Source organism: Bombyx mori, chromosome 24 (genome assembly GCF_030269925.1).
Source record: "Bombyx mori chromosome 24, ASM3026992v2".
NCBI lineage: Eukaryota > Metazoa > Arthropoda > Insecta > Lepidoptera > Bombycidae > Bombyx > Bombyx mori.
Genome location: NC_085130.1, coordinates 15,919,649 through 15,938,780, shown reverse-complemented (window position 1 = coordinate 15,938,780; position 19,132 = coordinate 15,919,649). Strand labels below are relative to the sequence as shown.

Genomic DNA, 19,132 nt, shown 5'->3' with positions numbered 1-19,132 from the left:
CCCCCGAATTATTCGGTTAATCAATTCAATTTTCACAAGCGGACACCCTGTGTAATGCTAATAAAGTGCATCGCAAATACAGGGGGGTGTATTTCCCTTATTGTCGCACGGCTTAAAGCTCTCTCTAGGTGAACTTGATAAACATTCGGAAATGTTTTTAATGGGTTACACGTTTTGCATATTAGTAAATCAGATATTGACACAAATTGTTCGGTTATGGCGTATTGTGGGCTGGGACAGGCGCTTCTACCTTTATTTTGGCCTGGAGAATAAATATTATATTCATCTTCTCACATTAAAACTGTATAATCTCAGAACTTACTAAATTTTACAGAAGAGTGTTTTAAAGGTTTTACATATGATATCTATGTATATAATAATATATAACAATGAATTGCTGTTCGTTAGTCTCGCTAAAACTCGAGAACGGCTGGACTGATTTGACGAATTTTGGTCTTGAATTATAATTATTTGTGGAAGTCCAGGTAACGTTTCAAAGATAGATAAATATGAAAATGCTCAGAATGAAATAAAAATAATTATTTCGTTTTTCCTTTAATGTGTCTCCCGTTGGACGGATTCCTTCTGTTTGTTTTAAGTTTATTTTATACAAAAGTTTAGGTCTTTAATTTATCGATTGAGGCACTACGAAGTCTGCCGGGTCAGCTAGTTTTAATATTAACCATCTTTGCAACATTTATTTTTTGCCAGTTACATTATCTATCTTTTAAAGTAAGATAAAATTATGTATTAATTTTGTTAATAGTAGTCGAAACATAGGTACTATACTAAAAAAAACTAAAACTAAACTGGTGACTGATGATACCAAATGATTCCGCATATTAACTCAATTTCGAATATTTTAGGAAATTGTACACTTTTAATGCAAAAGAAGTTGTTCTTTCTGCAGTACCTACTAATGCTTTAATTATTGTTTTGTTGTTGTTGTTGTTGTTGTAAATTTCCATATTTTTTAGTGAAAGGCTATTCGGAAAAAATATCATAACCTAAAAAACTTCTTTAGCTATTCTAGTTTTTGTTTTGTGTTAGGTGATAACCGGAGCTCATAGATATCTACATCGTAGTAAATGTCGCCAGCCCCCTCGAGAGAAGAGTTGTAAGGTCTCATTTTTTACAGTATAACGGCTGCCCCACCCTTCATACCGAAACGCACGGTGGTACCTACCCGTGCGGACTCACAAGAGGTCCTATCACTAGTAATTAAGCAAATTATAATTTTGCGGGTTTGATTTCTATTACACGATGTTATTCCTTCACCGTGGAAGTCGATCGTGAACATTTGTTCGGAGAAGAAAAAAGAAGAAAAACGGCGACATTAGAACTCATATCTCAAGGTTGGTGGCGGCATTTACATTGTAGATTTCCATGGGCTCCGGTAGCTGCTTAACGCCAGGTGGGCCGTGAGCTCGTCCACCAATCTAACCAATAAAATAAAAATTGTAATTTCGATACAGTCGTATTAAAGTGAAGATGTCTCAGGTGATCCACTGCTCCGGCTACCTAAGAGTTCGGCGGTTCGGTGAGGGCTCCGCCCCCCTCGGGCTGGTGGCAGTGGGGCACTCCCTCCCCCCCTCCGCCGTCACAGAACTCAAGCTGCACTCCAACATGTTCATGTTCCGAGCGTCGTTGGACATGCGGCTGATCTTCCTGGATGCAAGGTCAGTGGGAAATTACGTAATCTATACATATAAATAAAATTGGAGTGTCTGTTTGTAATATTGAAATAACCGCTTTTTACTACATGCATATGAATATATGTACGATACATACACCAAAATAACATTTTTTACAATTTTTGTCTGTCTGTCTGTTTGTTCCGGCTAATCTCTGGAACAGCTGGACCGATTTTGATGAGACTTTCACTGATAGGTAGTTGATGATATAAGGAGTAACTTAGGCTACTTTTTTAGACTAGCTTTGCCCCGCGGCGTTACCCGCGGTACAACAATAATCGCCGGTAACATCGCGGGACTTAGCTATCTATACATATAAATAAAATTGGAGTGTCTGTTTGTAATATTGAAATAACTGCTTTTTACTACATGCATATGAATATATGCACGATACATACACCAAAATAACATTTTTTACAATTTTTGTCTGTCTGTCTGTTTGTTCCGGCTAATCTCTGAACGGCTGGACCGATTTTGATAAGACTTTCACTAATAGGTAGGCGATGATATAAGAAGTAACTTAGGCTACTTTCTTTAGACTAGCTTCGCCTCGCGGCTTCACCCGCGGTACGACAATAACCGCGGGTAACATCGCGGGACTCTGCATTCAATAATACAATTTTATGTTTCCGAAGCGAAGCGAGGACGGGTCGCTAGTTCAAAATGTTTTTGTGCTCCAAACTGGATACATTGGAGCGTTAGCAAAATTATTTGTAAAACGGCAATGTAATACAAAATTTTAACACCGCAACGACGTAAGGTAGATTGTAAGACTTTTTGGTGGGAACGCGAGGAGCGAAGTGGTGTGATTTGTTTTATTTTGTCTATTTAGTGTTTATTCAGGCTTAAATGTGTAATAACCGGTGGCTTATTAACTGTTTAGTATCTGTGAAAGTGCACAAATGCGGGAAAATGAAACAAAGCCGCTGGACGTAGCTTCTCGGGATCCTCCGAAAAGTCTACTGAAAATTACTCAGTAAATGATCACCATTTTACTGAGATTATATTTCCTCACATACCATCTCATTTGTAAATTTAATTCGTTTTTAATGATTTATGTTATGTCACGATTAGTTTTTTATTACTCACTAGCTGACCCGGCAGACTTCGTAGTGCCTCAATCGATAAATAAAATACCTAAACTTTTGTATAAAATAAACCTAAAACAAACAAAAGAAATGCGTCCGACGGGGGACACATCGAAGGAAAAACAAAATTGTTATTTTTATTTAATTCCGAGCATTTTTATATTTATCTACCTTTTAAACCTTCTCTGGACTTCCTCAAATAATTCAAGACAAGATTATTTTAGCGAGACTAACGAACAGCAATTCATTTTTATATATTATGTAGATAAACGGTAATTAATTAAAACGGCAAATTATAAAAATCTTATTACTTGACGCTGGCTAATACACAAACCGTGCCGGAGCCAACAAATTAAGAAGAAGTAGAAGGTAGATTGTATTATACATTACGGGTTGTGGTGAGAAGTGCGCCGACTTTGTAATATAAAATTAAGACTTCGAATTCTAATCTCAAGGTGAGTGACGGCTTTTACGCTGTTGATGTCTATGGGCTCGAGTAACCACTTAACACCAGATGGGCTGTGAGTTCGTCCACCCATCAAAACAATAAAAAAAAGGGTGCGTGTACTTATGTACGCGCGTAAGAAGTTATACTTTATTTTTATTAAATTTATTTCTCTTTTATTTATTTAATTATTAATCAATTTGAAAAAAAATCGATTAAACAACATCCTCAAACACACATATTGGACATCCCTTTTCTTGACATCGTATAAATTCGGTAATTCTCGGTACGGTTCGGAAAGTTCACCAGCGGCTATATTCAGAGTCGCCAAGTTACGTCGGTCGTATTGTAATGAGCGATTTAGTGGGCAACTTCACTCTGTTAATTTTGTGTCACGGTGCGCGCGCATCGTAAAATTTCACTCTCATCAATTTTTCATAACGCGCCAAAAGAAGTATAACTTCAAAAAATAGCTCCACCTGACCATTCTTACAAAGTTTCGCGTTTATAATATTAGTAAGATTAGTCACTGGCGTACTTCGCCGCCATCGCCAAGCCTAGGACTCGCGTCCAAAACTACAATTGCTCACCCATATAAACGAATAAAAGAGCGTAAATTAAATAATCCCTTTCGATAAGGCGGTGCGCGCCGTTCCGAGAACGTATATATCATTAATCCGTGTCCATGGTTCACGGTACGAACGAGTCCTGCGATCTGTTTCCGTTACACGACGAGAAATTTCAAGTATTTTCTTGTTAGTTGTATTTTTACGTGATTTATATATAACGTCTCAATCTCGATCACGTATTTCGATCTTAATCGAGATCGAAATACGTGTACAAAATACCCTATGATGCAGTGCAGCCCTAAATCCGGTTCTCTCTTCAAAGCTACTAAGCAGGCGCACCAAGATTCGGATAGTGAGAGCGATCTTATTGTATGGATGCGAAGCATGGACGCTTACATATAAAGAGACAGAGCTTCTCGTAACGAAGCGAAAGGTACTGAGAAAAATACTAGGACCAGTTCAAGAAGATGACGGTTCTTGGCACGTCCGGAGAAACAAGGATGTGGAGAGGCTTTTTGGTGAGCCAAATATTCTGGGGGAGTTGAAGGCACGGAGGCTCGGATGGCTCGGACATGTAGTGCGTATGGAGCAGGATCGGGCTATGAAACGGGTATACGCGGGTGTACCGGAGGGACGCCGCCCCGTAGGGAGACCCAAGTACCACTAGTCTGACGCTGTGGAAGGAAATTTACGTGAGCTCCAAGTGTCGGACTGGCAAGGTGTTGCGCAGCGCCGGGAAGAATGGCAAAGCTTATTGTCGGTGGCCAAGACCCACTTCGGGATCATAGCGCTAGCGCAGTAGTAGTAACGTCTTAATAAATCGACGAACACTAGTTGCACGCACGAAAAAGTGTCACGTTCCGCCTAAGTGTGCAAGCGAGAGCGAGAAACAAACGATAGAGAGGCACGATCGGCCCAAGCGTTGGCTTGTGACACGTTTATCTCTCTTCACACGTAACGTCAGAGCTAGCAGTTCGAATAGTTCCGCTACTGACGTTGTCACGTAAAACTCGATTCATCAAGGGAAAGCTTCGGTGTTTTTTTTGTCCTACCTAAGCTAGTAACCTAGAGGGTTATGCCAGCGTAACCGAGCGAATAGGTGAGCTCACGGGACTCAAACCGAAGTGGTGCTAACACTGGCCCTAGCAAGTGCAGTGCTTCGCAGAACCTACCACCGGATCGGAAACGCAACCCACTGAGAAGATCCCGCGAGAAACTCAGTGGGCTGTGTCTGTAGGTTAATTTACTCGCCGAGCCCTTCGTTGCAAGCGACGGGTTCGACGAGAACGATGACCGGTGCTTGAGTTACCTAAAAGCACCGTTAGTGGATCGGGAGGATCCGAAATGACGTTTTTAGGGCGACGTCAACTGCTTACAATGCGTCGGTGTAGGTTCCGGGAAAACAAGAAGTTTTCTCGGGATCAAAGGTAGCCTACGTCACTCTCCTGACTTAATGCTGTCAATTTATTGCTTAGATGGGTGAATGACCTCACAGCCCACCTGGTGTTAAGTGGTTACTGGAGCCCATAGACATCTACAACGTAAATGGCCACCCATCTTGAAATATAAGTTCTAAGGTCTCAGTATTGTTACAACGGCTGCCCCACCCTTCAAATTGAAACGCATTACTGCTTCACGGCAGAAAAAGGCTGGTGGTGGTACCTACCCGTGCGGACTCCCAAGAGGTCCTACCACCAGTGATTACGCAAATTATAATTTTGGGGGTTTGATTTTTATTACACGATGTTATTCCTTCACCGTGGAAGTCAATCGTGAACATTTGTTTTTTTTTTTTTATGATTGAAAGTTTACTGGTGGCCCGAAGGCCTTTCCAGTTTCACCAGGACAGGTGGGCGAGCAAAGGCTCAGCCAAGAGGGGTGGGATTTGCTAACAACTGCCCGAGCGCCTCCGAAGGAGACCTAACAACTCAAGAGCAATTGTTTCGCGAATGAATCTACTACCGGATCGGAATCGCGACCCGCTGAGAAGATCCGGCGAGAAACTCAGCGGGCTGATGCATGGGTTAGGTTGCACGTCGACCTCTTTGTCGAGTTCGACGAGTACGGTTACCGGGGTCCCTAAGCCTGCCCCTAGTATTAGAGCTGAAGGCATCTAATGCAAAGGTTATTGGATCTGATGGATCCGTAAGGACGTGGTGAACATTTGTCAAGTACGTATTTCATTAGAAAAATTGGTACCCGCCTGCGGGATTCGAACGCCGGTGCATCGCTAGATACGAATGTACCGGACGTCTTATACTTTAGGCCACGACGACTTCAAAATAGCCAGATACCCCTCAATATAATCTATACATATAAATAAAATGAGTGTGTCTGTTTGTAATATTGAAATAACCGCTTTTTACTACATGCATATCAATGAATATATGCGGTACATACACCAAAATAACATATTTTACAATTTTTGTCTGTCTGCCTGTCTGTTTGTTTGTTCCGGCTAATCTCTGGAACGGCTGGACTGATTTTGATCAGATTTTCACTAATAGGTAGCTGATGATATAAGGAGTAACTTAGGCTACTTTTTTTAGACTAGCTTCACCCCGCGGCGTCACCCGCAGTTATTGCCGCGCGCAACATGGCCGGACTCGCCTATCAATAATAAAATTTAATGTTTCCGAAGCGAAGTGAGGGCGGGTCGCTAGTACAATATATATACATAAATACAATAGTACAATATTCAGAGCACGCTGCTTAGCATTATCCAATAGCAGAATAAAAGCTCAATACTACGTCGAGAGCCCGTAGTAATGACGACAATATTTCGTGACTTATCCAACAACGGAAACAATTATCCGTACAAGTTCACAGTTTATTAGTTCACGGCAATCAGAGACGCGTAAACCTGGCCCGGGACTCAACAATACGACTGTTAGAGGTTCGTGGAAATGCTCACGGCGAATGTTGCCAGACTTGTTCCCTTTGTTTTCCATTTAATAAAATTTCCCTTAAAAAAATTATCGCCGGTTTTTTTTTATTGCTTAGATGGGTGGACGAGCTCACAGCTCACCTGGTCTTAAGTGATTACCGAAACCCATAGACATCTACAACGTAAATGCCGCCACCCACCTTGAGATATAAGTTCTAAGGTCTCTCAGTATAGTTACAACGGCTGCCCCACCCTTCAAACCGAAGGTTCTGGCTTGCTGTTTTGATAGGACGTAGGAGTCGCCCTATCAATCAACTTCAAATTAGTCGGTCATAATCGAAAAGTACTTCTATTTAAACCAAAGTACTTCTTCTTAATATTACTTCTACATGAATAATAATATAGCCGTTCATTTTATTTCTGATTCTTGAACGCTTTCAAAATTCGATTTTTGGAAAGTTTTTTTTGGTTTTACTATTTTCATGTGTCTTCCCACTTTCAGTTTCGGAATTCCCACATTCATCTTGCGCTGCCTAGGTCACAGCTGCAAATTACAACAATGATTCTCGAGGCTTTAGATAGCATTGGGCAAAAGGTTGTCTGCTTGACAAGCTCAGCATTAAGCCCGTAGCTGCCTCTTTCATCTCACACGACGCTCTGACGTTCACTCCTGGAAGAAAAACTAAAATAGATTGGAACAAAAAAGTTATTACGGATTTGTATACCGCGAGTATACTTCCTTAGATATGAAATTTCATATCTGTTCTTTTATGAATATGAAATAAAAGAAGAATAGGAACGGAAGCATTATGTACTTCTGCTGGCAAGACGACTTCGAATAGCCATGAGCTCATCTTATTGATGATGATTTCGATCCGGTAGTAGATTCAGCGAAGCATTGCTCTTGCTAAGGCAGATCGTAGCAAAGTCGCCTTGCCCCGTGAGCTTCTCCTACATGTTCGGTGGCCCCTCGAAGTTATGGACAAAATCTCCGTATGCAAATCACACGCAGCAAAAATGAAATCATATATTTGTAAGCTTCCCTCTTTTCAATTTCCATTACATGATGTTGAATTTAAAGATTTCTTAATAATGTAAACCCTCAAATGTAACGTTAATGTTGGTCTAATTTTTACGGGAATCGCCAAAAACGTTTAAATACCGGCGATTTCCAATTTTGAACCATGCAACACTGACGCACAGCGCTCCGTAACGCGTCAAGTAACGCGTGTAGCGTACGGACAAGATTGAAATAACTGCGAAAGCGAAGCCTTCGATTTCTTTCGTCGAAAACTATTCTATTTATTATTTAAATAATCGATTTATTTATCCATTTATTATCAAAATAGGACACAAGGTTAATTGTCTTTCTGCAGCAAAGTCTATGTGCTTCGTTTCATATTCCCGCGATGGGACAGTCGTTAGACACGATTTGGTTCGGTGTTCCTCACTCTTGGGAGATTCCTGAGTTCGAGGGGAAATCTGATGCGGTGTGAGAACACCTCCACATTGACTCGGTGAGACGCATAAATGAGGTTCCGACGTCAGGTTTTGAGACGAGGGAGCATTCACGTGGTGCTGTCTAAAAATCGCGTGCTTGAGCAGTACCCATCTGCGGAGGTGGTGATTCTTGGAGACTTTAACGCTCACCACCAAGAGTGGTTGGGGTCCAGAACCACTGACCTCCCGGGTCGGACTGCCTACGATTTCGCCTTGGCCTACGGCTTCTCCCAGCTGGTGACACAGCCCACCCGTGTCCCAGATATCGAGGGGCACGAGCCTTCTTTGTTGGACCTTCTGCTGACCACAGATCCGGCCGGATACAGTGTGGTGGTCGACGCTCCGCTTGGATCGTCTGATCACTGCCTTATTCGTGCTGCCGTACCACTCTCTCGTCCTGATCGTCGAACGACGACCAGGTATCGAAGAGTTTGGCGGTATATGTCAGCAGATTGGGATGGATTGCGTGAATTTTACGCATCCTACCCATGGGGGCGGTTCTGCTTTTCCTTTGCTGATCCTGACGTCTGTGCGGACCGTCTTAAAGACGTGGTGCTCCAGGGGATGGAATTGTTTATCCCCTCCTCTGAAGTGCCCGTTGGGGGTCGCAGCAGACCCTGGTATAACAATGCCAGCAGGGATGCTGCACACCTCAAGCGGTCCGCATACGTGGCATGGGATAATGCCAGGAGACGTCGGGATCCTAACATCTCAGGGGAAAGGCGGAAATATAACGCCGCTTCCAGGTCCTACAAGAATGTAATTGCTAAGGCGAAGTCGGAGCACGTCGCTAGAGTTGGCGAGCGATTGAAGAGCTATCCCTCCGGGAGCCGTGCTTTTTGGTCGCTCGCCAAAGCTGCAGAAGGAAACTTCTGCAGGTCTAGTCTCCCACCACTGCGCAAGTCCGATGACAATCTGGCCCACAGCGCGAAAGAGAAGGCTGACCTTCTGGTCAAACTCTTCGCCTCGAACTCAACTGTGGACGACGGGGGTGCCACACCACCGAACATCCCCCGGTGTGATAGCTCCCTGCCGGATATCTGCTTCACACAGTGTGCAGTCAGGCGGGAGCTCCGACTCCTGGACGTCCATAAGTCGAGTGGGCCAGACGGCATCCCCGCAGTGGTTTTGAAAACGTGCGCCCCTGAGCTGACACCTGCGCTAACGCGTTTGTATCGCCTCTCTTATTGCACTAACAGGGTTCCGTCTTCATGGAAGACCGCCCACGTCCACCCTATCCCCAAGAAGGGTGACCGGTCGGACCCATCGAGCTACAGGCCTATCGCGATAACTTCCTTGCTTTCCAAGGTGATGGAGCGAATTATAAATACACAACTCCTGAAGTATCTTGAAGATCGCCAGCTGATCAGTGACCGACAGTACGGTTTCCGTCACGGTCGCTCAGCTGGCGATCTTCTTGTATACCTTACTCACAGGTGGGCTGAAGCCTTGGAGAGCAAGGGCGAGGCTCTTGCTGTGAGCCTTGATATCGCGAAGGCCTTCGACAGGGTCTGGCATAGGGCACTTCTATCGAAGTTACCATCTTACGGAATCCCCGAGGGTCTCTGCAAGTGGATCGCTAGCTTTTTGGATGGGCGGAGCATCACGGTCGTTGTAGACGGTGACTGTTCTGATACCATGACCATTAACGCTGGCGTTCCACAAGGTTCGGTGCTCTCCCCCACGCTTTTCATCCTGTATATCAATGACATGCTGTCTATTGATGGCATGCATTGCTATGCGGATGACAGCACGGGGGATGCGCGATATATCGGCCATCAGAGTCTCTCTCGGAGCGTGGTGCAAGAGAGACGATCAAAACTTGTGTCTGAAGTGGAGAACTCTCTGGGGCGAGTCTCCGAATGGGGTGAATTGAACTTGGTTCAATTCAACCCGATAAAGACACAAGTTTGCGCGTTCACTGCGAAGAAGGACCCCTTTGTCATGGCGCCGCAATTCCAAGGAGTATCCCTGCAACCTTCCGAGAGTATCGGGATACTTGGGGTCGACATTTCGAGCGATGTCCAGTTTCGGAGTCATTTGGAAGGCAAAGCCAAGTTGGCGTCCAAAATGCTGGGAGTCCTCAACAGAGCGAAGCGGTACTTCACGCCTGGACAAAGACTTTTGCTTTATAAAGCACAAGTCCGGCCTCGCATGGAGTACTGCTCCCATCTCTGGGCCGGGGCTCCCAAATACCAGCTTCTTCCATTTGACTCCATACAGAGGAGGGCCGTTCGGATTGTCGATAATCCCATTCTCTCGGATCGTTTGGAGCCTCTGGGTCTGCGGAGGGACTTCGGTTCCCTCTGTATTTTGTACCGTATGTTCCATGGGGAGTGCTCTGAGGAATTGTTCGAGATGATACCAGCATCTCGTTTTTACCATCGCACCGCCCGCCACCGGAGTAGAGTTCATCCATACTACCTGGAGCCACTGCGGTCATCCACAGTGCGTTTCCAGAGATCTTTTTTGCCACGTACCATCCGGCTATGGAATGAGCTCCCCTCCACGGTGTTTCCCGAGCGCTATGACATGTCCTTCTTCAAACGAGGCTTATGGAGAGTATTAAGCGGTAGGCAGCGGCTTGGCTCTGCCCCTGGCATTGCTGAAGTCCATGGGCGACGGTAACCACTCACCATCAGGTGGGCCGTATGCCCGTCTGCCTACAAAGACAATAAAAAAAAAAAAAAAAAAATGCATGTACATATTTAAAAAAAAATGCTCTTTCGTTTGCGTAACGATTTGGCTGAACACCAGCCAGATGGTCAGATCTAGTAAGAGAAGCACTTGGTGGTAGTCTGTACCATACGGTCCATGCCACCCATGATCGAACACAGTGGAGGAAAGTAGCCGTGGTCGTAGTGGCCTAAAGGATAAGACGCCCGGTGCATTCGTATGTAGCGATGCACCGGTGTTCAAATCCCGCAGGCGGGTACCAATTTTTCTAATGAAATACGTACTTAACAAATGTTCACGATTGACTTCCACGTTGAAGGAATAACATCGTGTAATAAAAATCAAACCCGCAAAATTATAATTTGCGTAATTACTGGTGGTAGGACCTGTTGTGACTAGTTGTGAGTCCGCACAGGTATGTTCCACCACCCCGTCTATTTCTGCCGTAAAGCAGTAATGCGTTTCGGTTTGAAGGGCGGGGCGGCCGTTCAAAGTATACTGAGACCTTAGAACTTATATCTCAAGGTGAGTGGCGCATTTACGTTGTAGATGTGTATAGGCTCCAATAACCAATAAAAAAAAAAAAACTGGTCTCGATCCTCAGCAGTGAGGGAACGATATAGAGGAAATGATTTTTAAAATCTACGCACCAATTATATTGTGATATGTTTTCAATTTGCAATCTCAAATATTACAATGCAATTATCTAGACGGTTTCGGGTTACGAACATCTGGGCTCTCAGGTGTACGAAAGCGGTACGTGTACAGACGTTAACAAAAGTGTTGATTAAATTTAAAACTTTAAAAAATAAAACTGATAATTTTAACATATTATCGAGGGAAATTTTTGCAACTTTAGAGAAAAGTCATTTAATGGGTAAAAATTTGGAAGAAATATTCATAACAAAAAACTTCTTCGGGCTATTTGAATGGGGTACTGGTGGTAGAATCGAGAAGGAGACGAATGTAAAATTTCGAGAAGAGGATAATTTTAGGTTTTAGTAATCTATACTAATATATAAATCTACAGTGGTTTTTACGGATGTTCCGTTATAACTACTGAGCCGTGCCTCCGATTGACTTGAAACTTGGTATCCATGTAGAAAATACATATACTTAATGGATAGACTAATATTTATATGAGTGTTGGACTTCCTGCACCAATTGCGGGGGCGTTAATGATGAGAATCTTTGTGGGGGAGTTGAGATATAATAATGTTAATTTTAAATGACCACCGAAGCGGACGGGTACAGCTAGTGATTATATAATAATAGTTTGATTCAGAATGTATTAAGTACGAATATTAGGTACGAAGCAGAGCACAAAGAGAACCACGAATATAAAAGAAACACTGTATAATGCGTCTTTCTCATTTTCTCCCACGTTAAATCATATGAATTTATATGTCTGTCTCTTTTTACTGTCGCTTTTTCGTTTCATCGACTTTCGAATCACAACGATGCTAAAGAAGTTTTTATTTCAAAAATATAATACATTTGGACTTTTATGCTTGATGTTACATTTTCGTTGAGTCATAAATATATTCGATGTTTTGTAATCTGATACTTTGTTAATAAAATATTAGAGATACGCTGACAGAATTCGCTACACACCTGCTCTTTATATATGGTCTCGTTACTAAATACATCTATCTATGACCTAGTGCTTTAGGTATGCTATGCGACATAACTAGAATGTAACAGCGAATAGAAAAAAACAAAAAATATAGAGTAGAGTCATCTAATTGATAATATTTGTTTATATATCTATACTAATATTATAACATATACTAATATTATAAAGAGGAAAGATTTGTTTGTTTGTTTGTTTGTTTCGAATAGGCTCCGAAACTACTGGACCGATTTGAAAAATTCTTTTTCCATTAGAAGCCGACATTGTCCCTGATGAACATAATTTGGTTTCATGTGTGTTTTAATGTTTCCGAAGCGGAGCGAGGGCGGGTCGCTAGTGTTTTGATATGTATATATTTATGTATATCTATATATTTATGTATATGTATCTATTTAAGTACTATGTATGTACTATGTATTATGTATGTTATATACACATATGTTTAAGTAATATCACCTTCAGACTACACCTACCAAGCTTCATCTCTGCACTCCCCTAAGGTAGACTGTTAGAGAATGCCTATGGCATTAAGTCCGCCTTTATACTTTCTAGTATAAGAAGTTATAAATAAATAAATAAAAATTTTAAACAATCCTTTTTAGTTGTAATCTTTTAACGTACTGGTGGTAGGACCTCTTGTGAGTCCGCTCGGGTAGGTACCACCGCCCTGCCTATTTCTGCCGTGAAGCAGTAGGTAATGCGTTTCGGTTTGAAGTGTGGGGCAGCCGTTGTAACTATACTCAGACCTTAGAACTTATATCTCAAGGTGAGTGGTGCATTTAAGTTATAGATGTCTAAGGGTTCCGGTAACCACTTAACACCAGGTAGGCTGTGAGCTCGTCCATCCATTTAAGCTATAAAAAAAGAGGGCCGTGGTGGAGTCCTACATAAAAATTTATATAGTGGTATGTAAACAACGAAGCTTTATTTAAATACTTTAAAGTATATTATTTAAAATGTATGTTTTTCTTAGTTAAATAAATTACATTTTAAATTATTTTTTTATTGCTTAGATGAGTGGACGAGCTCACAGCCCACCTGGTGTTAAGTGGTTACTGGAGCCCTACATCTACAACGTAAATGTTTTACCTGCCTGCCACTTCGCTGGTAGCCAGTGAGACTATACCTGCTACGCGAGGACGGGTAGGTGAGTTCACGGGCTCAATCTGATAGAATTTGCTAACACTAGCCCTGGCACTCTTGCTAGTGCTTCGCTGAATCTACCACCGGATCGGAAATGCGACCCACTTAGGGTAACTGTACATCAACTCGTTGAGTCGTCAGCTGGATCTTCTTAAAACGTCACGATTCTGATCCGGTAGTAGATGCATTCGGGAAGCAACTATCCTTGAGCTGTTAGGTCTTCTTCGGAAGCGCTCGGGCGGCTTTTAAGTAATTCCACCCCTCCTGGCTGGGCTTTTGCTCGCCCACATGTCCTGGTGAAACTGGAAAGGCCTCCGGGCCACCAGTAATCCTTCCTGCATTTATCACCATATAATCATTTACTTATTTATTTTTTAATGTCACTAAACTTTTGTGTTGTCGTGGCCTAATGGATAAGACGTCCGGTGCATTCGCGTTGAGCGATGCACCGGTGTTCGAATCTCAGGTGGGTACCAATTTTTCTAATGAAATACGTACTCAACAGATGTTCACGATTGACTTCCACGGTGAAGGAATAACATCGTGTAATAAAAATGAAACCCGCAAAATTATAATTTGCGTAATTACTGGTGGTAGGACCTCTTGTGAGTCCGCGCGGGTGGGTACCACCATCCCGCCTATTTCTGCCGTGAAGCAGTAATGCGTTTCGGTTTGAAGGGTGGGGCAGCCGTTGTAACTATACTGAGACCTTAGAACTTATATCTCAAGGTAGGTAATAGACCACAACATTTTGTTAGTAAATATTACTTACTTACAATCTATGTTAGTAACTTAAAAACTTAACACATAACTATTAGACTATTTATTACAATATTTTTTTCGAGTGCCTAGGCTGCAAAGGCTATTTGTTTTAATTAGAGTCCCACGATCTTGCTAGATATTATGTCTTTTTTTTCATTGCCCTTATAGGCAGACGAGCATATGGCCCACCTGATGGTGAATGGTTACCGTCGCCCATGGACTTCAGCAATGCCAGGGGCAGAGCCAAGCCGCTGCCTATCGTAATTACCGTACCGATGTTAAAAAAACTGAATTAAAAAAAAACTGAACCTCTTCGCGTGATGTCAACGGTTAGTCATCCGTGACCCAGAAAACGGTTGCGCATCCGCATACGTTCAGCGGACGAAGTAAACACGAGATATTATGACCTTAAGAATTATTTCAATAATACGCTATCGCGATGCTGAGTAAGGCAGTGACAAGGTCAGCGGTGCTGACGGGCGCGGATGCGTTTTCGCTGAGACGACAGCTTCGGCGCACGTACATATGTGCATTACTAAGCACTCCCCGATACAGCGCGCGTGTTATTGTTTATAACTTTGATGGAAAGACGGTCCACAGCCCACATTTACTGGTGGTAGGACGTCTTGTGAGCCCACGTGGGTAGGTACCACCATCCTGACTATTTCTGCAGTAATGCGTTTCGGTTTGAAGGGTGGGGCAGCCGTTGTAACTATACTGAGACCGTAAAACTTATATCTCAAGGTGGGTGGCGCATTTACGTTGTAGATGTCTGTGGACTCCAGTAACCACTTAACACCTGGTGGGCTATGAGCTCGTCCACCCAGCTAAGCAATAAAAAAAATTGCTGCCATGGAGGGTAAGGGTCCGTTCACACAGACACGACACGGAGAGCATCGGACCGCTTTTTTCTTTTCACACATTCCAGATGGTATACGTTTGGAATTGTCCGGAGAGGAGCCGCCAAATATTTCACATGGACCGGCTGGAAGAGATCCGAAAGCGACTGACCCCGGTAACCGTACTCGTTGAACTCGACAAAGAGGTCAACAGCCACTGAGTTTCTCGCCGGATCTTCTGAGTGGGTCACAATTCCGATCCGGTAGTAGATTCATTCACGAAGCAGTTACTCTTGAGTTGTTAGGTCTCCTTCGGAGTGGTGCTAACACTGGCCCTAGCAAGAGCAGTGCTTCACATAATCTACCTCCGGATCGGATACGCGGATACTGAGAAGATCCGGCGAGAAACTCAGTAGGCTGTATCTTCGGGTTAATTTACTCAACGAGGACAGTGACCGGTGCTTGTGGTGCCTAAAAGCACCGTTAATGGATCAGGAGGATCCGTAATGACGTGTTTAGGGCGACGTCGACTGTTTACCATTACCGGTCTACAGGATCGGGTATGAAGTTGTGTCGCTCAATACGTGTAGGAAACACCAGCCGTCTTATCCTTTAGGCCGCGACGACTTCAATTTATAAATATTATGATTATGAAAGCCATTCATAAGACAACGCTGGAACAGAGAGATTTGGAGTAATTAATCTTGAACGTTCTATTGTGGCACACGGATAGGTAGGTAGTAGTATTTTTATTTTTCCAACTGATAAGGCAAATGTGTCACACCACACAGCCTAGTCTTTTATATATATTTATATGAAAAATGACAATATAATGTGAAATGAAATGATATGGGATAAAATATAATCTCAGTAAAATGGTGGTTATTTACTGAGATTTTTTCAGTGAACTTTTTGGAGGATCCCGAGAAGCTACGTCCAGCGGCTTTGTTTCATTTTCCCACATTTGTGCACATTCACAGATACTAAACAGTTAATAAATCACCGGTTATTACGCATTTAGACCTGAAGAAACACTAAATAGACAAAATAAAACAAATCACACAACTTCACTCCTCGCGTTCCTACCCAAAAGTCTCACACACGGATAGGTAGGTATACGAAGGGCTCGACGAGTAAATTAACTCTCAGACACAGCCCACTGAGTTTCTCGCCGGATCTTCTCAGTGGGTCGCGTTTCCGATCCGGTGGTAGATTCTGCGAAGCACGGCTCTTGCTAGGGTTCGTGTTAGCAACATCGTCAGGTTTGAGCCCCGTGAGCTCACCTACTAAAGTTAGGGTTACGCTGACATAGCCGCTAGGGCTATCAGCTTAGGTAGGAAAAAAAAAAAAAAAGGTAGGTATTTAGCTTTTTTTTTGTATCCATGGGTGAAATGCTGCTTAGTTTAAGCGACATTAAACTTAATACGCGACATTCATCTTTTTATATAAAGTTACATTTTATTTGGTATCAGCATCAATTCAAAGTATTTCGATATTATTAGTTGAAGTTTCTATTAAGTTTACTCCATTACAAACACTTAGTTGATGAAATTTTGTTATTTATATATATTTTTCAAAATTCCAACTTCAAACGGCTCTCCTGTAAAGTTGCTATTTTACCCATTTCTGCCGCGAAGTGCCGCATTATAGCCAGCCATGTATGTAATCTCTTTTTGAATAATGGGACAGCCTTTATCGAACAGAACTGATACGTCAACCTCATAGGTATCTAAAGAGAGGAGAGGAATTTTGCATACCTAAGTTTTTTTTTTGGTGCTTAGGTGGGTGGAGGAGCTCACAGCCCACCTGATATAAGTTCTAAGGTCTCAAGTCCTATAGTTACAACGGCTGCCCCGCCCTTCAAAGTGAAACGCATTACTGCTTCACGGCAGAAATAAGCAGGATGGTGGTACCTACCCGCGCGGACTCACAAGAGGTCCTACCACCTGTAAAGTAATGATATCTCTGGAATCTAGGAACTAATTTACACAAAATGAGGAAAGAACCACTAATTGTTTATCTACTATTTACGTTCTAATGATCTAAAAAAAATTGTGAGTAATAGTTGCGCGCTAACTACCTCCGTCAAGACACTCCTCGCAGTTTCCGAACAAAAAGCCGCCCTCTCGACGCGACCCTCGTCCCTCTAAAGCTTTAGGGGACGATCGAGCTTTTTGTCAGCCTAATTGCCGGAAGCACTTCAGTTTTTATGTGTCAACAATTTTTATTGAACAATGAACTTTTAAGCTCGAATGAAGCTCGCGTTACAAGGGGTCTAATGACCGCCTAGATTGTTCTGATATGTTTCTTGATTATCTGCGGTCGGGAGCATCCGGCCGGTTGAGGCTACGGACGTATTGATTTTTTTTGTTATTGCCCTTTAGGCAGACGAGCGTACGGCCCACCTGATTGTGAGTGGTTACCGTCGCCCATGGACTTCGGCAATGCCAGGGGCAGAGCCAATCCGCTGCCTACCGCAAAAGTTACCGTTTTAAGGCACTTTTCCTTTTGCTGGTCTGTAATATAGGATATTGTGAGGCGGAACTCTTCAGCCGTCATCCAGCCTTTTTTTCCTACCTATCCTAATAACCTCGAGGGGTTATGCTAGATTCGCAGAACGAATAGGTGAGCTCACGGGGCTCTTGCCCTAAGCACGTCATTTGCTTAGACGGGTGAACGAGCTCACAGCCCGCCTGGTGTTAAGTGGTTACTGGAGCCCATAGACATCAACAACGTAAATGCACCACCCACCTTGAGATATAAGTTCTAAGGTCTCAGTATAGTTACAGCGGCTGCCCCACCCTTCAAACCAAAACGCATTACTGCTTCACGGCAGAAATAGACAGGGCGGTGGTACCTACCCGTGCGGACTCACAAGAGGTCCTATATCACTAGTAACTATGCAAATTATAATTTTGCGGGTTTGATTTTTATTACACGGTGTTATTCCTTCACCGTGGAAGTCAATCGTGAACATTTGTTAAGTACGTATTTCATTAGAACAATTTGTACCCGCCCGCGGGATTCGAACACCGGTGCATCGCTACATACGAATGCACCGGACGTGCCAGCCGTATCCTTTAGGCCACGACGACTTCAATTTCCGATCCTCAAGCACCGTGCCCGTGTAAAGGCTTCAGGGCCACCAGTAATCCTTCCTTCATATATCACCATAATTATTTACTTATTAACCGATCATAGTTCTCGTCGAACCCGTCGCTTGCGACGAAGGGCTCAGCGAGTAAATTAAGCCACAGACACAGCCCACTGAGTTTCTCGCCGGATCTTCTCAGTGGGTCGCGGTACGATCCGGTGGTAGTTACTGCGAAGCACGGCTCTTGTTAAGGTTCGTGTTAGCAACGTCGTCAGCTTTGAGCACCGTGAGCTCACCTACTAGTTAAGGTTACGCTGAAATAGCCTCTCAAGGCTCTCAGCTTCTTCTTTTTCTTCTCAGTCGTGTCACAGAGTGGTCGTGATCGTCATGTAGTGTTGGAAGGGGTTGGAAGGGTTGGTTGGACTTGATGCGTCTCACGATGTCGCGCCATCTCTCCCTGCTCGAGAAGATATTTTTCTCCTCCTTAGGTAGGAGAAAAAAAAACTTTTAGGCTACCAGCGATAACGTAGGTAGGAAAAAACAAACTTTTCATCGCATCGACGAGTTCGTCGTGAACGCTGATCGTTCCTTGGAATGCCTAAAAGCACTAAGAGTGGATCAGGAGGACACATTAAGACGTGTCTACCGCGACTAAGGAAGGATTTATTTTGCCCCGTCGTATTTTTTTTTATTACTTAGATGGGTGGACGTGCTCACAACCCACTTGGTGTTAAGTGGTTATTGGAGCCCATAGATTTCTACAACGTAAATGCTCCATCCACCTTGAGATATAAGTTCTAAG

General features: G+C 43.2%; 1 protein-coding gene across 3 annotated transcripts in view; it reads left to right on the top strand.

The window, feature by feature from the left end:
- The window catches only part of LOC101735872 (single-minded homolog 1), a 101,662-nt gene that overhangs the window by 67,764 nt on the left and 14,766 nt on the right, over positions 1-19,132 (top strand). For all 3 annotated transcript variants that reach the window (XM_012690620.4, XM_021348204.3, XM_038019884.2), the window contains exon 6: positions 1,501-1,679. In XM_012690620.4, coding sequence (XP_012546074.2) covers positions 1,501-1,679 — 179 coding nt within the window. The remainder of the gene's footprint in view (positions 1-1,500; positions 1,680-19,132) is intronic.